The 23998-nt window shown below is 42.7% G+C and overlaps 1 protein-coding gene across 10 annotated transcripts in view; it reads right to left on the bottom strand.

The window, feature by feature from the left end:
* LOC127044584 (tRNA (cytosine(38)-C(5))-methyltransferase-like) overlaps window positions 1-23998 on the bottom strand; it is a 513024-nt gene that overhangs the window by 94338 nt on the left and 394688 nt on the right. For 3 of the 10 annotated variants that reach the window (XM_050939662.1, XM_050939658.1, XM_050939655.1), the window contains 7 exons: window positions 21089-21154; window positions 18850-18919; window positions 17851-17934; window positions 16572-16942; window positions 12861-12918; window positions 11652-11781; window positions 9745-9803 (listed from right to left, as the gene is read on the bottom strand). In XM_050939662.1, the coding sequence (XP_050795619.1) occupies window positions 9745-9803; window positions 11652-11781; window positions 12861-12918; window positions 16572-16942; window positions 17851-17934; window positions 18850-18919; window positions 21089-21154 (838 nt within the window). Of the gene's footprint in view, window positions 1-85; window positions 219-6332; window positions 9062-9744; window positions 9804-10535; window positions 10694-11651; window positions 11782-12860; window positions 12919-16571; window positions 16943-17850; window positions 17935-18849; window positions 18920-21088; window positions 21155-23998 lie in introns of those variants that run through there. The other 7 variants (XM_050939659.1, XM_050939656.1, XM_050939653.1 and 4 more) reach the window with 5 other exon arrangements.

Below are 23998 nucleotides of genomic sequence, written 5' to 3'. Positions count from 1 at the left end.
CAAAAATGCTGAGACAGTGAGAACTGGAATCTATTCTTCTTGTGCATCATCCATAAAAGTTGTCTTCCAAGTTCTAATTACTTACCCTTATACCATCCCTTGGGAGGCAATGGAATTGTATAGGTATCAGAGGACGTCATGTAGAGATAACAGGGCTGCAAATTAGTGGAGAAGATGTGGGCCTAATCTGGCCTATACACCGTTTATTACTGGGGATGCTGGAAAAAAAAAAAGGGGGAATTAGCACTGCCATCCATGGGATTATACAGCTGCAGCTCAATAATAATGCACTAAATGGAACAGGAAATCCAGTTCACTCAATCTAGTTGCATTGATTCTGCATGTCTAACAGGAGAAAAACAGTAAAAATGTGTTCTTGACACTGAAATCTGTGAGGTCAAAGTAATATGTGGTAAAAGAACAGATCTGTTGGGTAAAGAGCCACCATTTTTACATAATCACTTTTCAGAGTAAAACTGCATTTTAAAGATGACTTCTACTAAGCACAGATTGTGTGGCCATGTAACATGGCATTAAGATAACTTAAAATAGAGTTTCATTATGTGTACAAATGTATGAATAGCTGCTGTGTATGCACAGTTGATCTGAGACATTAAAACAATTTTTTTTAAAACTCTGCAATAACAAATTCTCTTTCTGAATTGCTTTCTCAAATTTCACTTTAACTGCATGTTGCTTTTGAGCTTTACATTCTCCACCTGATCCACACTTATAGCCCTCATAGATAAGATAGCACCATTTATTCCTAATTATCAGACTCATGGTGCCTAAACTTTGCAGCATGAATGGTCACTTTAGCAGCTTGCCATAAGCCATTATTAAATTACACCATTTTAAAAAATAAATCATAAATACATCTATATTTGCTTGTACTCATGGAGATCGCTCCAAAGAGGAACAAAGATTCTCTTTACTTTAAGTCCACTAGCAGTAAAAACCTATTGCTTATTAACTTTGTCTTCACTGTACAATTACAGGGCAGTTACTGATCTTGTTGTCAGATACGTTTCTAACACACTCCATCTACACAGTATGTAGGGCTGATGATAAAACTATGGGTCAAAACAAATTCTGTTCAAAATAGGACTTAAACTCCTTGCCCTATCCTTGGTTTATAGTAGATTATCCAGGAGAATGTTGTAGGGTCCTTCTGCCACTCCAGGGGTGGCCAAACTGTGTCTCGCAAGCCACATGCAGCTCGTTTACCATTAAAGTGTGGCTCGTGGAGCCCCCCCTCCTCCCACACACATTCCACGCCCCTCATTCTCCACCTACCAGACTAGGGGGCAGCTTGGGATCTCTGCCTTGGTGGTGTGGTAGACACTTCTGCCCAGCAGGGAGTGGGTCTTGGGGCTTCTGCCCTGTGGGGAAGGGCATCTTGGGGCTGCAGCCCTGCAGGACACACCTGTCAGGGCTCGGGGATTCAGCAGAAGCAAGGTTGAAGCTCTCCTTCGGCTCCTGGCAGGTGTGCCAGGCTCTTGAACTTCTGAAGATTGTTGTAGGTGGCTCGGAGTAAGTTTGGTGACTCCTATGCTACTCTATTAGTGCAAGAGACCAAGTAAAGAAATGGATCTAGGTTTCATCCTCACCTAAGAGGAGAGCTCAGCAGCCCACAGCTTTTCACAAGAATGTCCTGCCCCTGCCGTCAGATAGTATGTCTACACTGCAATGTAAGCCCAAGGTTAGTGAGACTCGAGGCAGCTGACCCATGTTGGAGAACCTGGGGCACTGATGGTTAACCCTACATTAAGAATTTTCTAACCGAGACCCAAACCTGGAGCTCTGTCATCCACATCACAACAGCATGCAGACCTGAATCAAACTAAATACATCTCGGATGCCCTAGCACCCACCACCCTTTGACTGTGGTGCACTGTGAGAAAACTTTACTGCCCACTTTGCACGACAGGAAGTTTGAACAGCCAGCCCACACAGCCTGCCAAGCAACATGGTGAAGGCCCCTTTTCAAGGATTTCTCTTGCTTGCGCTTTCAATCTTGGGTCAAGAAATGGGCAGAGCTTCCATGGGGTATTGGACATTTCAGCAGCCTTTTCTGGACTACCACAGGCAACTGACAGAGTATATGATGGAGCAAGAGGAGTACCACCACCAACACCCAGGCATGGCAGACTCACGCTGGCTGATGAAATCATTACACCAGTATAGCTGTTGATGCTCCCACTCCCTACACAGACTGGTGCTTCTGGTGCAGGGCCACAAGCACAGACTGGTGCGATCACATGGTCATGCAGACCAGGGATGACCAGCAGTATGTCCAGAACTTAAACATAAAGAAAGCTACATCTCTGGAGCTTTATGAGCAGCTTGCCCTAACCCTCCAGCATAAAGACACGCATGAGGCCACCTTTGCTGGTCCAGAAGCGGGTTGCTATTGTTAACCGAAATTGAGCCAGCTAGTAAGCTTCGGGAGGACTAATGACCCACTAGAGTTTGGCAGAAAGCAGCACGTTTATTATACTGATAGCTAAGCTCAAAAGAAAGGGGAGGGGCGGGGGTCACATTCACACTCACATACTCACGCTCCCAGGACAGGCACAGCACTGGAGATGTCAGGATCCTTTAAGGTAAGTGTCCCACAGTACAGTGATGGATGGTGCGATGAAGGTAAGTCTTCCTGAGGCATAATGGAATGCAACACAGCGAACCACTGGCCAGGCAGTCTGAGCGAAGGGCCTTCACAGGAGCTACAAGCTTGTGAGTGCACTGCTGAGCGCATGGTCCCTTCTCCTTTTAAGGATCTGCTCCTTATGGCCTGCGACTAGAGATGACTTGGCTGCGCCTGGTTGGTCACACTCCATCTCAGCCAGTGTCCATGCAGTGTCCATGCAATGGGTGTCTGAGTGCTGCCTAATTAGAGTCCCAGACATCTTGTCTGTCTGGGAACTCTTCTAATCTTCCAGCTGTTCAACCAGCCCATTCATCCCACAAGCATTCCAGGAGGGAGGGGTGAGGGAAAGCCACTTCACAGGTATTCAAAGAGGGAAAAGAGACAAAGTTGTGGGGGAAAGTGTAACAGACCTTTTGAGCATACAGGTTTATACAGAGCATACAGATCACTGCTGCTCCTACAAAGCTCTGCCCCTTGATCTATGATCATTACAGTAGTTGTCATTGTAGGGCACAGGTGATCTGTTGCAAACAAACCATCAGTCATAACCAGATAAATAAAACTAAAACCATTACAACTGACTAACACCAGATATAATATAAACACAAATGCAATCACAATAATAACTGGGAATACAGTAAAACCATCACCGTTACAATAATTGGGTATATTGACAAACAAAATGAGACCCAAGTTTGATGCTGCAATAGCCATTAGACAATAAAAGTCAATCCTAACCCTTAAGTACACACAACAAATTAGATTTGTAGGCACGCCAGTATCAATAACAAAACTTAACAACAAAATGATTATTAGAGAACCTAACAAAAAATAAACCTGATGTATTGGGGGCTAAAGTCTTTTGGACTGACGTGGATGTAATTGATAATTTGGTTGGAGATGAAGGAAATAGAGAGAGGAAAAGGCATTTACCCTGTTTAGTGTAGTATTCCCTCTCTTTCTGGACCCAGTGCTAGCACAGGACACCCACCAGAGACAGACACAGAACATGGAACATAGAACATGCAACACAGACTTTGTCGCAACACTATTAACCATGGTATTTCTGTAACTCTTCAGCTGGTACCAGCTCTCCTGATGTTTCGGTTTAGAGACTGAAAGATAGCAGCTTAGAAACAAATTAGCAGAGTGCTCGCCCCACGGCAGACCCTGTTCGTTTGAGTTGTCCGTGGTGTCTGGGGTCTGGCCACCCGGAGTCCAGATCTGGGGGATCCGGATCACACCAGACATCCCTTTCCCAATCATCATATGGTTCCACATCCTCCTGGATTCTCACCCCAACGGTGGTGACCTGGGCTGAATAAGCCCCCTGGGCCCTGTTCTCCCAGGCGGACCCCTTCAGGACCAGATCCTTCAGGCAGGTAACTGCCTAGCTCAGAGCGGCATTCTCTACTTCCACCCGCTCCCGCTCCTCTGCTGCCACCACCTGTACTGCAGCTACAGAGAGGGAAGACGGCTGGGCGCTAGCAGTCAGAGCCTGTGCCTTCCACATATCCCGTTCCTGCCCCAACTCATTACATTGGTCCTTGGGTGAGTCTATTTCAGTGGCGAGCTGACTCTTTGCTGCCTGCCATTGCCAGCCTACTTGCCACAGCAGCCAGGTGGCTGCACAATCCAGTCCCACCTTATTTATCCAACAGGAGCTCTAGTTCAGGAATTGTACTCCCAGGTGGAACCGTCTCTGGCATCCAGGCGTCAGACTGGGGGGATCACATGGCCATGCAAACTAGAGATGACTAGCAGTATGTCCAGAACTTAAGCATGAAGAAAGCTACATCTCTGGAGCTTCATGAGCAGCTTTGTGACCCTCCAGCATAAAGACACACGCATGAGGCACCTTTGCCAGTCCAGAAGCAGGTTGCTGTAGCTGTCTGGAAGTTGGCTACCCTAGACTTCTACAGGTCCACGGCCACCAGTTTGCAGTAGGAAAGTCAACTGTGGGTAAAGTGGTTGCAGAGATTTCTGAGGCACGTATTTACCCCAAGGTGGCAGATAAAAGATATTCCTGAGTTAACTACTGTAGAATGGAGTTCCCTTACTGTGCCGGGGCCACTGATGGGACTTCTGTGCCCATAGTTTGTCCTCCTCAAGGAATACATAAGTACCTAAATTACAAAGGGTACTATTCCATTATTATGCAGGCCCTCATAGACCAGAGGTGGTTTATGAATGTTGACCTGGGCTGCACGGTAGAGTTCACAATGCTACAGATTTTCTGATTGGGAGTCTACATTAATGGACATTAATGGACAGATGGGACACTATTCCCACCAAATGACAATGTCACAAATGGAATTACTTTCAGCACAACTATTCAGGGGACCCTGTATACTCCCTTTTGTCTTGGCTAATGAAACCATTCCCTGATGTCAGAGGCTCTGGCAAAAGGTTTAATTATACTCAGATGGAGAATGGTTGTTGAATGTGCTTTTGGTAGATTGAAATCCTGTTAGGGAGCTTTACAGACCCATCTGGATGCCAGTGTCATCAATGCTGTCAGCCTGACTGTAGGTTGCTGTGCTCATCACAATCTTTGTGAAGCCACAGGTGAGATATTTCCTTCTGAATAGACCTATGACAGCAAGAGGCTACTGAATTAGTACCCTCAGCCAAACAAGTGCAGCTACCATGGGTGGATGCACCTGGAGAACAAAACTCTGAGGTGCTTTGTGTTCTCACTGTGGACTTGCATGGCCCAAAAGAAGTGGGGGAATAGTACCTCTATGATTGTGCTGGTGGGAGAGAAGAGGCTAATCAATTGGGGAGCTTCAGTGTCGGGGGGATGAGATGGATGCTCGACTGGTGCCTCCTCCTGGTCATTCTGGGGATTAGCTTCCAGGCTGACATCCCTTCCCATAGTTACCCACTGTCCTGCCACCTCTCTGTCCACCTGCAGTCCCTCTCTTGCTCCTCGAGCTGCTGCTGCCTCTGTGACTCAACTCTCCAACCAGGTTACTATCTGCATTTTCCTCTTCCTGAGTACTAAAGTCCTCCTTTGGCAATCCTGAGTATTTGCTACCACATAGTGCCACTCCCTCAAGACTGGCAGGAGAGCCCAGGCCTGCCCTCTCTTCCAAGCTCCGGCTCAGGCACCATGTAGTCAGCAGTCAAGGTGTTTGCTCGATTTCACTGCCTTTCCCTGAGCCCTTTCCTTACCATGTGGCACCCCCCCGTCCAAACCCCTGTGGGTTTGCCTGCCTCACCCCTCCCAGGGAGCAACTGCAGACTATATGTAGGAGTGACTACAACCTACTTCCCAGCAGCCTCCTCTGTTGCTAAGTTCCTGTTTTTGTAAGACCAACCCAGCATGTTGCTCTCAGCTGGCCTCCCTCACTCAGTCAGTAGGTTACTTAGCCAACTGATTCCCCTCAGGTTAATTAGCCCCCTTCTCAGACTGCATTAACCCTTTCAGGGCAAGTGTGGTATGAACACTCCATCACAAGGGGGCTTGACGGTCATATTCACCAAGTATGTTGCATGACAACTTATGCAATAGGGGAGCGGGGGATGATTATATGGAAGTGATGAAATGTGGATTGCTGTACCTAAGTGCAAAGAGGAATAGAGTTTGATTACTAATGCCTAATGGGTCTTCATCATGTGTTTACCTTTATTATTTTAAATACTGATTGTAAGATGAGATGCAGTGATAGCAATGAACTTTCCTGATGACATAAAAAGCTTTATTTATAGCTTGTATTAAAACAATACAACGTTCACTCATTGCCAAGCCGGCCTGCTGCCATTACCACGCCAAAGCACCAGTCACGACAGAATCTTTCCAAAACAAAAAGTGCATGAACAAGTGCAAACAGTGAAACCAAGCAAACAATAAATTCCCTACCTGCAATGGCATGTCCCCTGCCCCTGCTCCCTCTCCCTTCGTTTCCCTTTTTCCATGCAGTTGGCACAGGGGTGGATGCATCCACAGGGGAGAAGGTCAAGACAGAGGACTGCATGCAGCTAAACTGCCCTGTCCAGCCGACTTCATGGACCCCGCAGCCATGGATTTTTCCAAACTATTTCTGGACTGAGGATACATTGCAGGGGACTCAGGCCACAGTGTGATAGAAGCAGGAGGGAGAAATATGATGAGATAACTGGCTCTGTAGATAAGGGGAAAGCAGTGGACATGATATTCCTTGACTTAAGCAAAGCTTCTGATATGGTCTCCCACAGTATTCTTGCCGGCAAGTTAAAGAAGTATGGGCTGGATGAATGGGCTATAAGATGGACAGAAAGCTGGCTGGATTGTCGGGCTCAACAGCTAGTGATCAATGGCTCCATGTCTAGTTGACAGCTGGTATCAAGTGGAGTGCCCTAGTGGTCAGTCCTGGGGCTGGTTTTATTCAATATCTTCATTAATGATCTGGAGCATGGCGCGGATTGCACCCTCAGCAAGTTTGCAGAAGACACTAAACTGGGAGGAGTGGTAGATACACTGGAATAGGTATAGAATACAGAGAGACCTAGACAAATTAGAGGATTGGGCCAAAAGAAACCTGATGAGGTTCAACAAGGACAAGTGCAGAGTCCTGCACTTAGAACGGAAGAATCCCATGCACTGCTACAGACGAAGGACCGAAAAGGCTAGGCAGCGGTACTGCAGAAGAGAACCTAGGGGCAGGGCCAGTGCAAGGATATTTTGCGTCCTAGGCGAAACTTCCACCTTGCACCCCCACCTTATAAACTTTCAAAAATAAATACGGCATAATGTGGCATTGGTCATTAGAATTAATACACATTTGGCTTGAAAATTTATTAATTTCATTATTTAGTCTACATATTTAATGAAAATAAATGAATAACCTGACAGAGTGTGGGGCTGGCTAGCTTTGGGCAGGGAGGTGTGGCAGAGTTTGGCTGGAGACAGGGGCTGTGGGGCCAGCTGGCTTCGGGCAGGGAGGTGTGGCAGGGGTTGGCTGGAGACAGGTGGTGTGAGGCTGGCTTCGGGCAGGGGGGTGCGGCAGGGGTAGGCTGGAGACAGGGGAGTGTGGGGCTGGCTGGCTTCGGGCAGGGGGGTGCGGCAAGAGTTGGCTGGAGACAAGGAGGTATGGGGCTGGCTGCGGGCAGGGCAGGGAGTGCAGCAGGGGCTAGCTGCAGGCAGGGTGCGGGTACCAGGGCCATCCCTAGATATTCTGGGGCCCTACGCAGCCCTCCTGCGGAGGAGTGGTGGTGCCCCAGGCCTCTGTGGGCAGGGGCGGGAGCAGAAGGGCAGGACTGGCTTGGGGGGCAGGGGGGAAACACCCCCCAGCACTCACCGGCAGCGCGACTGGCGCCGGGTCTCTGTATTTCCTGCCACTGGTGAGTGCAGGCCCGGTTGTAGTTCTGAGCTGGGGCAGGGCTGAGCAGAGGTGGGGGCCCTGGGGCAGAGCCAGAGCAGCGCAGCACCCACAGCAGCTGGAGGAGGAATGACATCACTTCTCGGCCGGCCGGAGCTGATCAAAGCCACAGCACCCCCTTGCAAAGTGGCGTGAAGAAGGTTACACATTTAGCCAGCGCCGGGTGAACATCCCAGACATTTTGGGCACTGCTTTTTGGTGCCCTCAAATCTTGGCGCCCTAGGTGGCCGCCTAGTTTGCCTAGTGATTGCACCGGCCCTGGCTAGGGGTTACAGTGGACAAGAAGCTGGATATGAGTTGACAGTGTGCCCTTGTTGCCAAGAAGGCTAACAGCATTTTGGGCTGTATAAGTAGGGGCACTGCCAGCAGATCGAGGGACGTGATCATTCCCCTCTATTCGACATTGGTGAGGCCTCACCTGGAATACTGTGTCCAGTTTTGGGTCCCACACTACAAGGAGGATGTGGAAAAATTGGAAAAAATCCAGCAGAAGGCAACAAAAATTATTAGAGGGCTGGAGCACATGACTTATGAGGAGAGGCTGAGGGAACTGGGATTGTTTAATCGCAGAAGAGAAGAATGAGGGGGGATTTGATAGCTGCTTTCAACTACCTGAAAGGGGGTTCCAAAGAGGATGGATCTAGACTGTTCTCAGTGGTACCAGATGACAGAACAAGGAGTAATGGTCTCAAGTTGTAGTGGGGGAGATTTAGGTTGGATATTAGGAAAAACTTTTTAAGTAGCAGTGTTGTGAAGCACTAGAACGGGTTACCTAGGGAGGTGGTGGAATCTCCTTCCTTAGAGGTTTTTAAGGTCAGGCTTGACAAAGCCCTGGCTGGGATGATTTAGTTGGGGATTGGTCCTGCTTTGAACAGAGGGTTGGACAAGATGACTTCCTGAGATCCCTTCCAATCCTGATATTCTATGATTCTATGAAAAGATACCACATGATCAGTGAGGTCAGTGTCAGGGTTGTAATTTTTCTTAGGTTATCATTAAACAATTCACACCAGGCTCAGCCGTGATTGTGAGCTGGGGTAATAAGTACCTAGAAAGATTAGATGGATACTTATGTTAGATTTTGGCATCTGGTCTATTTAAAAAAATATTATATATAAATACTGAACTTATCAGTTTTACAAAAGTTACATTTGTTGTAAAAACTTTTCAAAATTACAATAAATTGTCAGAAGATATTCACAGTAGCTTTTTTTTAAAGAATAGAACAAGCTAATATTTACAGCTAAAGATATTCTACATGTAGAACACATTATCTGAACTTTATTAAAATAACTGCCAGTCACATATGTTTTATTTTAAACGACAGTTTCTAGACAGACTTGTTTTAAGATGAAGTGACGGTTTTACCTGTTTTCATTGGCAAGTACTGCAGTTCGTATTTTACAAGATATAAATAAAATTTAAATAGGACAAGTATTGATAACTTCCATTTTAGCAGTGTAACTGTTTGCTGCAACAGTTCAGATCCTCCACAAAGGCACTCAAGATATACCAGTTGTTCAGCAGAATAAATCTATTCCAGATAGATACTTCGCAGGGATATTTAAAATGTTAATGATGATTTTTGTAAAGCTGCAACAACTTTTACTAAGTCTCTCAAAGAAGGAAAGTATATTCCGAGTTAGCAGGACCTATGCCAGACAGTACTCATCAAGTTTGGGTTCAAAATCATCCAGTCAGAAGTGAGATCAGTTTAGCCACTACACATACATTGAGACTGTTTCCCAGGAGGCGGTAGCGTTGCTTCATTGTTATCTTGTCAGGAAAGCCTAAAACAAAGACAACATACAATACAAAGACTAAATTAGTCTGGTCTGTCCCTGCTCTTCTGATCTACTGGAACTTGCACAAACATTTCCTGATGCAGTTACCGAAAGCTGCAATACACACAAGTGTCTGCCACACTGTATCTGAGCCACACCCCAGTGGAATAACTCCCACTGAGCTCAATGGATTTTGGATCAAGCCTACGGGGAGCAATACAGACATTGTTAAGATTTTACAAACGGCCATGAAGCACAGCTTTCCCTGCAATCTATGCTAATTCAGCTTCACTGGCACAGATAGTGGGGGCAGGAGGGCGGGGAGCAGTTTAGCAGTAGAGACTCCAGAGATGGCAATTCTGGCTGGAAGGGGGATGTGGTCACAGCAGCCAGAATGTGCTGATTCAGAAAGTTTCCAAATTTCCTTGCTTGGCAGAGGCTGAGCCAAGGGAGGATGCCTAGGAGGTGGCTAGGAGGAGTTGTTCCAGCTTTCTCTGCCAGTTATTAAGTCCCTGAATGCAAACTATTGTAGTGAAAAGCATCTCCTGCCAGCTCCAGCCATTCTGCCCAGCTCCTTGGCACCTAGACTTGGGCAGTCACTCCCCTCCAAAGGCTCATTTGTGCCTGAATTCCTCCCCCGGGATCCCCAGCCACATTCCCCACGCAATCCACTGTGTTAGGCTCAAGATTTACACAGGTTTAAAACACTAGAGAGAGAGAGAGAGAGAGAGAGAGAGAGAGAGAGAGAGAGAGAGACACCTATAAGCCAGCTAGACCAGCAATGGCTCTTGGGCTTCCTTTATCTTGGACTGGACAGACCACACTGGACACGTTTTCTCAGACCCTGCTCCCTCATCTGCCTGGAGAAATTATCTCAGACTTTGTACTTCCTTGGCCTATGTATAGCGATCATCACCAGAGGGAGTGAGTTAGTGCCTAATACAGTTTGCAGGGCTCAGTGCACAATTTTGGACCTTGTCTCACATAATTTAGATCACGTTTGCTTTTTAAGGATGCTGCTCTGCTGGTGACATATGCTGGCAGAGAATGCAGACTCTGCTTGCCTTCAGTTTGTTTTTCCAAAAAACATTAAGGGCCCGATTCTCATTACACCACGGCCCCTTTACGGTGTACTGGCAGAGCTGTAACATCATATATAAGAATTAGGCCCCAAGTATTGCCTTGTTTTGGGTCATTCTCCTACCTCTCAATCATTTTGTATCAACAACAGGAGAGAACAGGAAAGAGAAAAGCATGATGTCATTCTCCTGAAAGCAAGTCACAGGTGCCAGAAAGAAGGGGGCATTTTTCATAATGTTGCTGTGTTAACCTTATGGGACCTATAATATTGACTGCAACAAAACAATTAGTCTTTTATTGTTCCATATTGTAATTACTTTTTCCAACAGTTGAACGCTAAAAGCACCAAGAAATCTATTCTTAAAGTCAAAAGAGAATGTGAATTATGATAATGGACAGATTATGCATCTCACGTGTTGGAAACAAAAAACAAACAAACCCTAAATTAGAGGAAACAAAAACTAAGTCAATCGAGTGCCTCTCTTCACTGCCTTTTAATAATACAGCAACTTTTCATTCCAAACTCATTGTTTTTCCCAGTTCACATTAACAAGCCTATTTGGCTATACAACACATAAGTTTGTTCTTATAAACTAGGAAAAACTGATAAAAGTTTAGAGAAATGGTCACCAAATAATAATAATCCATCATAAAAGTCATATTGTAGTAACACACATAAAAAGTGAAGCATTCTTCTTCAAAATGCTAGCTTTGCAATTCTGGTTGTAGTTCTGAAGACTAGACAAGAGATAGGGGAAATTCAGAGGCACTAACCAAATTCTGGAGGGAATCCATGGAGATTTGCTACTTCTCTAGGAGTAAAATATCGCAGTTTTAGTGTTGACAATTTCATAAGCTTCTCTTCTTCTGATAGCATCTCAATGGATTTAAACACTGATTGTAGCTGTGAGGAAAGTACAAAATAACAGATATGGATGATACATAATGACTACATAAAATTACAGCAAAGGTATCTTCATAAAATAATTTAAGGTGATTGCATTGCTGAAAACAACAGTATGGCTGTGCATTATGTTTGAAAGTATAGTTTGTGCTATACTTTTGCACTCAAATGTCTCACCAATTACAGTTTACAAGGAAAACCATCATGCTGTCAAGAACGAGTAATCATTTTTTCTCAAGTCAGAGGCTACACAAATATTCAAATATGCAACCATAGGATAATACCCTGCAGTCGAATACTGGAGAACAGAGATGACTTAATAAGCAGGCAGTAACATCTTGTACTAAAATTATGCTATGAATACTTTGTTAAACATGACAGCTTTGATATTCCTCTATGTTCCAACACTGCATTCCTCGTACACCCAAAAACGCTATTTAAATCCTGGCCAAGGATTAAAAAGTGAAGTTTTTCCATATATGTATGATAACTGTTTTCAGAGAACCTAATATTTTTTCTGTGATGTTTCATCAAAAAAGCCTGCCATTTCATTTTTTTTAAATTTTCCTAAAATGTCACTTTTTGATGAACTTCACATTAAAAGTGGACTATTTCAAAATGTTGTGTTTCAATGCAAAATATAATACTTTTGAAATGTAAAAACAATGAGTTTTAATTGTTTGACATTTTTACTGTAGAATAGGGTCACCTGTGTGCAAAAACTGGCCCATAAACGGCCCTAGAGGCAAAAATCTGATGTACTGTAAACTATCCACAGACTCAGCCCATATCAAGGTTTTCAAGTTTCATTGTGAATATTCTGCATAGCAACAGGAATGATAAAATAGTAGCATGCTCACATTCTTCCCACATAACCATGACTTTAATATACTCCATCTGGGTACTCATAGTAAATTAACTGGAAATACCTGAAGATCTGGAGAGATAGTTGCTCTGTGCTGTAAGATTTGGTCTTGAAGACATTTTTGGTTATAATAAATCCAGAACAGTTAAGCCAAAGTAGTAAGAAAAAAATTAACAATAAATTATTCTGATATGATTCACAATGCATCCTGTACCTGCACATCCTCTGCTGTCTGCAGCACTGACCCTGTTCCTTCTACATAGTGACTATACCTTAAAAACAACAAAAAAATTATATATGAAAAGTTCTATTAGGCTTTACAATATTGATGAGTGTAGAAAAGCATGGAGGTTAATTTGCTGGCACTAACAAATAGACTTTTGAAAGGTTACACAAAGGCCTTCTTATTAACACAACCAACCCTGGGACTACAAAACCAGCCTCCGAAAATAATCTTTGGGGATTATTCTCAGGAGATTTATCCATAGTAACAACCTGTAGAGCAACCAGTCAAGGATTTCAGGCATAATGTCTTCAGAAACAGCCACCTATGTTTCATGCACAAATTATGCATTTGTAAGTGCCAATGGGGTTCTGGGTACACAACTCGGGCACTTCTCCAATTTCGCATCCATTTGCATGCAAAATGAAGATGGCCACTTCTGAAAATCTGGCTCTTTGTATCCAAAAAGGAGGACAGGACCATTAGCGAAAGCCTAAAATTTTCATTTTCACTCAGGAAGAATAGAGAAATTCAGTCAGATTTTGGCATTAGTTGAACATATTTTTACTTGTTTTTTTGTTTACAGCAGTCAAAAAATATCCAGCATATAATAGTAAGAGTTGACATTCTAAGCTATATTTTGGCTCTTTTGGAGCGTTTGTGGTTTAAACTGTAAATACACGTTTACTCAACAGTCTCTCACAGACTATCATTTAAATGTAATTATAGGGTTGCCAGACTGTCAGAGACATACACTGCTTGCATGGTAACTATTGTGCAAGAAAGTCCTGAACAGACAGGGATTTAGAAAGCAAGATAAATCGGCTTTGCGCAGTGAACATCTAAGGAACAGCCACCCGTCTGCATCACGCCTCTGGATGCACTTATTCCACACAACCACGAGCCCTGCCCTCATCGTATGCTACTCCCTCTTCGCTCCTCACCACTGTACAAACTGCTGTTATGGAGTCCACTGCACAGCTTCATAGGAGCTTAACTCACCCCTTCCAGATGCACTGAGACACTGTGGTGGCTGCCTTTTGTTTTGGGCTTTACATACTCCACAAAAGGAAAAAGCAGTGGGAAAAGTCCTTCCCCAAGCCCCACAGGGGCAACAGTCTTGTTAGGGCTCAGGCCTGCACGAAGCTGAGCACTCCTGCACTGATCCAGCAAATTACTTCTGCATATGAGTAGCTGTACTGAAGTCAACAGGACTACCCATGTGATTAAAATTAAGCCTGTAGGTAAATGCTGTGCCGGATCAGGGCCCCAAAAAACAGTTATGGATTATGATAAGTAATTAAACCAGCTTCTAAATACATGGTCTTTGATTAATATTTTTAAAATACATTTTTAACAAATATTTGTTTTCACAAGATAATCCATATGAGAGGAATTCTAATGTATTATATATACATGAAGGACCTGCATTTATAAATAATAATTATAAAAAAAACTTCTGAGGCAAAACAAATAAAATAATTGCAAGTAGCTTCTAAACTGGTATTTCAAATCCTTATTTTGGCAAGTGATCTTTATCATGCATCCATATTATCATAAAAAGACACTATTCTAAATGATTTATGCTGAAGGAATTATGGACAATATGGTAGTATGATATATACTATGTATGGTGGAACTGCCCAAAAATTACAAGATTTTGGTTTCTATAGAGAGATAATGTAATATAATTCTAAGTGAATACTCTGAAAGATCACCTGCTCTTACAACTGAATAATAGTTTTAATAAAATTGGGCAGAATTGCATCTTTTTTTATTAGCTGTTCATATTTCTTTTTATTGTTACTGACTAGAGATAAATCAACAACCCTAACCTAGTACTTTATGAAATTTGGGAAGTTTTGGCATAGGAAATAAAAGCACATTAGTATTTGGGCAGTTGGTTACTTTTCAGTACTTATATGGAAAGCAGACACTGGATTAGAAAACTATGTTCTAACTTTTTACTCTACTGAAGTTTGATTATTTTGTTGTTGTTCTCTTTATGTGCGTAAGCTACTTAAAATGTCTTAGTTTGACTCAGGCAACCTATTCTTTGTCTGGGTATAGTGTATTCCCTGTGACTCTAATAAAAAGTCAATTTCCTCTACACTACATAGGACTTTCAGTAACCTGCTTTACATGAGTTTTCAGGTCATTGATTGCCTTGGCAATAGCATATCCTTGTCAAGACTATACTGATTTATAAAGAGTGGGTTTAACTTGCTCTGTCATTCAAAATGTCCCATACCTCCCTCTCATTGCCTGCATCACAGCCTACATTGCTGTGGACTTGCACACTCAGTCAACATGTTCTTCCCCCAACCTCAATCCAGTTCAACAATGAGGGGTGTTAGAGTGCTCTGGTTATTCCCAAAACCAGCTGTTCCACAACTACATTAAAGAACTTCAGCAAGCCACACACTGTTCCTATTTTGGGTCTTCCTGTAACATAAAAGTACATTTTAAAATCAAAACATAATGAGCCAAATTTATCCCTGTTGCTACTGCAGTGAAATGTCTGGAGTTACACAAGGAATCAGTTTGGCCCAGGGTTTTTAACTAAGTGTGCTAGTTACTGACCCAGTCTGGTGAGATGTTGAGTGTCTCCAGTATTCCCCTCAACCTGTATTGGTGCTGATGTCAATCAGAGCTGGAAGAAAAATGATCTTCCTATCCCATAAAAAATGTCAAGGTTTCAAAAAGGTTTCCTGTCCTGAATGGAAAAGGGTCAATCTTAAAAAATGTTCACAAACTGAAAGTCTAGGGGGAAAAAAGTAGTTTGAGTGAACTGAAACATTTTGTTTTAATAATTTCAAAACATTTCATTTTAATTTATAGAGTAAAAACAATTTTAAAATAAAAAATGGTTAGTTTATGAAACATTGTGTTGAACTAGAGAACCAGACATGTTTACTTTAGAAGTCAAATTTTTTGTGAAAAGTCTTAGTTTCAATGAATCAGTGAAATTGTCACCTGTTTTCTGACCCAAAAAACCAACAACTTTTCATCAAAAAATTCCCAACTAGCTCTAATGTCAATGGGAATTGAGAACACTTGGCACTTTGCAAGAGTGTGCCTTAGAAATGCAAAGTACAAATTAGCTCCTAGACCGGTGACCAACAGATATTTAACTGAATGAGCTATCATCTGTGTATTTCTTCATTAAAAATGTAACTAATTGTTGTAAATAAGGAACGTAAGGCCAGATCCCTAGGTGGTGTGAACAGACATAACTCCATTGCCTTCAGTGCAGCCACTTGCACCAGCTGAGGATTTCACCACAACGGTTTATAACATCAATTAAATGTACATTAGTGACAGTTTTAATGAGGAAAGGAGCTGCTCCTGAAATTACAAAGTATTATGTATAAGTAATATAAAGAAATTAATTAGTGCATTAGTTTTCCACCAGTCTACTGAAAGAATGTTTCTGCCAGGGGTAATTAAGCTTCTCTGAAGGTCACCAAACAAATGTCATCATCTTTGTGAGTGCTTTTGTGTGCAGGGCATACAATGTTCTGCCAGAGCAATTCTCATGCTCATATTCTGTTGAATCAGAAAGCATGCAATAAAGAGAAATGTGTTGCAGTAATGTCTTGCTTTTTGATGGAATGTTGCTTTTGGTTTTTAAAATGACTGCAAAGTTTGCATTTAAAATGTCTGGATAAAGTCCCACAGCAGACTCTCCTGGAAACTTACCCTTTTGTGAAGCATGTGGATCTCCTGCAGCTGGGTGTCACAATGTCTAAGAGAAAAGCATAGCGCAGTAAGGCCTTTGGTGGCAAGAAGTACTGACTCATTTCTTCTCCATCCTCTTCAAGGAAGTCTTTTAGCATTTGAATAGAGAGATTACTGTCCTGGTTCCACTTTTTTTCCATTTCTTTCGCTGTTTCGAGTTTAAAAACAAACGCTTCCTTCTGTGAACACTGTCCACTGCCACCATCAGAACCAGAGTTTGGATCAATGTGCTCCTCTTTGGGTGCCATGAAGCAGCTCTCTTTTTCCAAGCCTGCAGCGACTCTGTGCTTCACTGAAGCTTTTGGCTCCTGGTCTGGGAAATTTTCCAATATCTACCATGGAACAAAATATGCAAATGATTGAAATACTGTACTTAGTACTGTAATAGTCAACTGCCAAGAGAAGTCCATGTAGCAATGTTTGGGAAGCCATACAGAGCTGTCCAGTATAAAATAAGACTTGATTCTTCCTTTTCGTCTATCAAGATTTTGAAACGATTCTGGCATTAGGAAGTGCTAACTTGTACATGCTTTGTAGATGTATGCAGCCAGTTTAAGGAATATGGATCTTGCCATTTCACTTCCATAAACAGGGGAAGAAAGGGTTGTGTGAAACTACATAAAGAAAGCTAGGACCAGGTGAAAGTTGTTTGGTTAGGGGCTTGGCTAGTAACCTGAGACTCAGACCAGATTTGCCGAAATGTTTGTGAACCTCCAGGGAGTTTCACACCTCCTCCCACACATGCCTATGTCCGTCTCAATAGGCCTGGAATTCACCATTACCTTTCAATGTCTTCTGGGCACTGACTAGCAGTTCATGTTCTTCACTCTTTTTAGGAAGTCTGGGGCTTTGCTGCCACTTCCTCCTCTATGGAGATCTTCAAGGGGCACTGGGTGGTCTCCCATTTTCTGTCTCTAAGGGGTCCTCGTGGGCATTGCTGCACCCTCCACGCTTCCAAGAAAAGGTTCTGGTGGGCAGGGAGGGTACTGCCAGAGCGCCCAGCATGTCGGTCTCTTCTGAGTCAGCAAAATTGTTCCCAAGAACGACTTTAAGCTATCTAACCCAGTGGGAGCCATTTCAATCCCCAATGAGACCAGAATCAGCAAAAAAAGAAAGGTGGCTTATAGCCATTTTACCTACACACACACTCTGCAGCTGAGCATAAGCTTTGCACAGATGAAGTTCTAGCCCTCAGTCTCCTTGAAACAAAGAGCAGTCAAGGAATAGCAATGAATCTCACCTGACCAGGAGTTTGAAAGGAAAATAACTCTGACTGAAGCTTTGCAATCAGAAAATATCGCAGCCTGGAATTGGGAATGCCAAGCTGTAAACAAAACCCCATAAAACAATCAGACCACATGGTACAGAGAATCAAAGCAATCTGCACTGTCACAAAAAGATCAAGTTACCACTTTTTGTATTAATACAACATTTAGCACTTAAAATGTTTACCACTTCAAAGTGGTTAACATTAACCAACCTTACCCTAGACTAAGGCTATTTTCAATGGGCATAAAATAGTGTTTTAAAAATGTACCCATGAAGAAATCTCTACTTCATTAGTTTGTAGTTAAGGATCTGCAGTACAGGCAATTTTCATGCACTGTACAACTCAGAACTTTCCATCCATTTGCAGTATCGTGAGTGACCTTACTTCCCACAGATTTATTGTGCCTCTGATCACACCTTCCCTACCTAATTTTTCTCAAGCAAGAGAAATACATCATTTTTCTCAGGTTTCGGACTGTCGTCTGAAAATCAATAGAAAAGTTAAACAAACGTTTTATGTAAGGTGGGAAGTCAGAGAGAAACAAATATCTTTAACTACAATTTTTAGGGCAAACATCGTCACCATTATCTGTCACAATGAAGAAGTAAAAGAAGATGTTCAATCACATGAACAAGGAAATTAGATAAGACATGTCACAATGAAGAATGACCCTGTATCTCAAAGATACAGAGATTTACATGTAACACAGTAATGGCCTGATCCTGTACGTCTTGGAGAAGCCAAACTTACAGATTTAAACAGTATCCATTGGCTGATCAAGCAGTGATAAGCAGAACGAATATGTAAATATCCTGATCTAACTCAAAGCTAAGTCAGATGGCACCACCAATCCATACGAATGTCCACAAAATTGGACATCACTCTTTCTTCCAATATGTGAAATTCTTTCCAAATATCCCATTTACTCTTCGGTATAGTTGGATGAGTTATAATAATCTTACTACTCACACATGTTGGAGACAAGAGAAATTCTTGATATTTAAATCCACACTTCTTTAGAGTTTCTACAAGTTTGTCTCTAATAATGAAAAAAAAATAAAGCCAATTACTTGTCCCATGCAATTAGACACAGGGTGCAATATACTCTCTGTTCTCCTCTTTTCTTAAATAAAGATCCATTAAAGGCAATACTGTAGTCATAGGACAGTCAGCGGACACACTAGAATACTCAAACACAGCTTTGTAGACATCCAACTATGGTCATACATTTACGTTTCAGGAGAGAACACAAAGTAGAGTGTTGCACTAGCTGAGCAAGGAGCAATTACAAAAGACTTTCACGGAAACACCACAACTACTTTGGAGCAAATATCCTCCAAAGAAAGTATCTGGTCTTTCAAAAGTACTTCCAACATGTTGTCCAGTCAGTAGGAGACACATTCTCATTAGGTGTGGATTACACAATTATTTACAAGCACTGGATTAGAAGTAGGATATTAAAATTCCTACTTAACTATTCTTGAGTTAATATCTCAGTATCTGCCTATGTTTACAACTGAGCTTATTTATTTAAGTACTACCCCAGTACAATAAAGGAAAGACTGTTTGACGTAGGGGATTCACAACAATTGGTTGCTTAGCATAGGGGATTTCTAATAAAAGTGTACTCCATATATTTTGAGGAGACTATTAAAATGGAAGGTTGCTTACTAAGGATAGTGTCTGATATAGGGTATACTATATTCTGCAGCCTAACAGCAGGCTGGATCCGCATTGAAAGTAAGGACTATGATCTAAATCCTAGCCTGGCAGGGGCCACAAGGGAAAAGAGGAACGTTGTCTGGTGTGTTTTCTGACACACAGATCATTGCATTTACAGGACAGGATCCCACAGTATAGGCCAGGGACATGCATGGGCCCAGTTCACAGCTCTTGCAAGCAGAAGCAGTGCATCTAGTAGCCAACAAGGAGCTGGAAATGCCCCCTAATCGGCAAACAGTGTTCATGAAAGGATTTGGTGATGTGCAGGTTGGCACATTAAGCAGCTTCCTCTCTCTCCTACTGCTTTTATCTATAGAAAGATCCTGCCCTATTGTTTGCTTAGGGAGGAGGGATCAGGCAAAAGGGGATTCCTACAGCCTCTCCCCTACCTGGCACAGCAGCGGATAGAATTTAGTTTTCCATTTTTGGGTTAAATCTCAGTCTCTACCTCCCAATTGCTAAGGCTATGGCTACACTAGAAACCATGCAGCGGTGCAGCTACGCTGCTGTCAGCTCTCTGTGTAGTCACTCTATCTCAGGGGTTCTTAAACTGGGGGTCAGGACCCCTCAGGGGGTCACAAGGTTCTTACCTGGGGGGTCGTGAGCTGTCAGCCTCCACCTGAAACCTCGCTTCACCTCCAGCATTTATAATAGCGTTAAATATATTTCAAAGTGTTTTTAATTGATAAGGGGGGTCACACTCAGAGGCTTGCTGTGTGAAAGGGGTCACCAGTATAAAGTTTGAGAATCACTGCTCTATGCTGACAGGAGAGAGCTTTCCTACGGGCTTAATTACTCAAGCCCCCATGAGTGGTGGTAGCTATGTTGGCAGGAGAACCTCTCCCACTGACATAGTGCTGTCCACACTGGCACTTAAGTTGGCTAAGTTATGTTGCTCAGGAGGGTGGCTAATTCACACCCCGAGTGACATACCTTACGTAGACTTAAGCTGTAGTGTAGCCATAGCCTAAACTTTGAAATGAAAGGTGAATGAAGATTTCCAAAATCACTTCAGATTAGCAGCATACTAATTGCCTGCACAGTTTGCTGTTGAGGTCACACCAAATTCTCAGTGCCAGCACTCAGTCAAGCAGGGTATGAATACAAGGCTTTCGGCTAGTCCTTGCTCCTCTACTATAACCACTAGAAAGGAACTCCAGTAAAAGCTATGAGACCTACCCTCACACCCTGTGTTGTACGATAATATTGTTCTTTGAAAATATAGATGAAAATTCACATCAACTTTTACCAGCTAGCATCATATTTTAAATTATTTTGTTGGTTTGGAGAAATCAATAACTTTTCAATAAAGTCCCCCAAGCCCTAAAAATTTCATTGTAAAATTAAGATACTATTTTTAACCTGAAACTGATAAATGCACCATTTTACTCCACTCCTCTTTTAATCTAACTTTCAAAAAAAATAAATTATGTGTCCCCCCCCCTTTACTTAATACTGTTCCGAATTAAAAATGATCATATCATACCTGGCAGAAGACGTTTCAAATCCTTTCACATTTTCTAAAAGTATATATTTTGGTAGCCTCTGGAGCCTACAAGAAAAGTCAATGTAGTTTAGTAAGATGTAAACCATATTACATCAAAACCATGTTACATTAAACCAAGATTTGAGGACTTCAATAACTCAGACATAGGTTAGGGGTTTGTTACAGGAGTGGGTGGGTGAGATTCTGTGGCCTGCATTGTGCAGGAGGTCAGACTAGATGATCATAATGGTCCCTTCTGAGCTTAAAGTCTTTAAGTCTACGAGAACAGCACAGACTTATTTAGCAATAAGAAAGATTTAGGTGAAAGTTGCCAAATTTAGGTGGCTAACTTTAGCCAGCTAAACAAAAATGGTCTGACTTTCAGAGGTGCTGAGCACACGTAATTCTCAAGGAAGTTAAAAATTGCAGCGCCTCTGTGCTTCTGAAAATCAGGCCACTTTTGCTTAGGTACTAGTTAAGGATTTAGGTGCCTACCACTGAAAACACTGATCTTATTCATTTACCAAAGCATCATTCTCATTCATAAGGTTATAAGTTAGAGGTCTGTATGGTATATGATGAGAAGAAAAAACAAACAAAAAAACCCCATCACTCATCCAGTGTGTGGAAAACTTGTAACAAAATGGGCCTTATCCTGCTCCCAATCAAGTGAGTGTCAAAACTCCTGTTAATTTTAGTGAAAGCAGGATTAGACCCAGTGCTTCGTTTTAGTACACATTATGTTTTCAGAGAGTTTTGCTTTCTGACATTTTCTGTTGTGTCTAATTAGCTTTTGTGGAAATTTACTTTAAATATAGTGTCAATGGGGCTAGTCTGAAGTCCAGTGGCATCAATGCCATGCAGGTGCTCAGTTTGGAACCAAGCTCATTGCATAGGCAGCAGGCTTAGTCTCTGGAGGAGGGAGCTCCTCATTTTATTCTGGAGCATTCTTCTTTGGCTGATTCGTGAGTCACACATATGAGCTCCACAGAGCTTCTGCCAGTAATATGGATTGTTCCAAACATGATCAGGAAGGTTAAAAAGGGAGCCCCAACACACAAAACAACTGTATCATGATATACTCCTAAACTCTGATGGCAAATACAATAATGATAGAGGAGGTGTGACATTTTCTTCAGGTGCCCAGGACTCGAGTCACCTTGTTACCCTCCTGCCTCAGCAAGAGAGCAACTTGCCGGTGCTTAACTGGATGTCAGCACCATGAAACCATCAGTCTGGTAGCCACCTAAGAATCTTCTCTCAGCTCTTACTTTGCCTTGCAGGTTAACAAAAGGTGCGCCCCAGCACACAAGCCTCTCTGAAAGCATCCCCCTGTAGTATCCAGCCCATCACTGGTCACTCTAGAAATGATCAGGTTTGCAATCCCCAAGGGAACAGAATGCACCAGCTTGACTGGTGTAACTTAGGATCCGGTCTTATAAAACCCCAGCACTGAGATACAGTTATAGTAAAAATACTCAAGAAAGCAAAAAGTATAACCCCTTTCTTGGAGTCTAAACTTTAACAGGCTAAAACCCTCATCTAAAGCTGCTTCAGGTGACAAACTATCTCCCAGCGTCTCCAGCCAACATAACTGGGCTCCACCCTTCATGAATGCAAAAGGAGCCAGAACATCTACACTGCAATTTTATAGCCCCTCAGCCTGAGCCAACTAACCCAGGCTGACTGGCTATGGGTCTTTTACTGCAGTGTAGACATGCCCTCTGTGTCCAGACTCCACATCCACCAGCTGAAGACTCCAGGGCCTCCTTGGATCCAGAATTTCTCCCAGTTCTCTCTTTCTGTACCTTCATGTGTTAGCCACCCCCCGAGTCCCCTTCAGCCCCACTTCATCTGTATTCCTCTATAAAAGATTGGAAAAAAGGTAAAAACAGGAAAGGAAGTTGCAATTACTTTACAATACTGTGCGTGAAATTTGTGCAGGATATTACAATTAAGGATACAAAACAGTAACTCCTACAATATACTCACTAAAAACTTTACTGAACATTTTCCCATTTGGGCTGGAATTTTTCATGTCTGGTCTCTGGCAAAGATGTCATTTCCAAAGAACACATGCACGCTATCTCAGCAAAACACGATCCCCAGAGCTGGGGAACTCTGCCGCAATGGCTACCCGGCCTTTTTATGATCTGTCTGCAGTAATTCCAGCTTCTCTTTGACAATTTGCCCAAGGGAGATTAGCAGCATCTCCTGGGACACAGAGATAAATTCTCCCAGCCAAGCCCAACTTCTTTGCCCTGTCATGATAAGGGTCACATGTGCCACAGTCTTATGTCTTGTATCTGAGAAAAAGAAAGTTTCTATCTTCTCCGTCTAACCATGCAGCAATCAGAATGCGCCATTTCCACTTTGAAAGCAAAAAACTGTCTCTGAAGAAGAGCTGCCCCCCTTCTTGCGTCTCAGTTCCCCATCTGTAAAATAGGGATAATGGTACTGACATTCCCTTCTGAAATGTGTGGTGATCTATGGATGAGCTTAGAAAGAGTCTAATAAACTATTAACTCACAGACCTGTTTTTTAAAATAAATTCAACACAGAGGAAGGATGCAATTAACTGCAATTAAGGCACAGGACTGGGCTTCAAGAGATGTGAGTTAGGATCCTGGCTCAGCCACTCGTTTTCTTCGTGACTTTGGGCCAGTCACTTAATCTCCCAGTTCTTCAATTCCTTATTCATAAAATGGGGGAAATAATTAAGCTTCCTTTTACTTGTCATTTGTCTGCCTTAGCTATATTGATCATAAGCTCTTTGGGGCAGGAACTCTCTTACTATGTCCCTACAGTACTTACTCCACTCATGTGGGGCCTTTCATTTCTACTGTAGTACAACGGTAACAAATTTATTTTTAGTATATGTAGCATGCGAGACTTGTGAAGACAAGACTC

This window comes from Gopherus flavomarginatus, chromosome 2, assembly GCF_025201925.1.
Source record: "Gopherus flavomarginatus isolate rGopFla2 chromosome 2, rGopFla2.mat.asm, whole genome shotgun sequence".
Taxonomy (NCBI): Eukaryota; Metazoa; Chordata; order Testudines; family Testudinidae; genus Gopherus; species Gopherus flavomarginatus.
The sequence above is the reverse complement of the archived record's forward strand: the minus strand, read 5'-3'. Positions and strand labels throughout refer to the sequence as shown.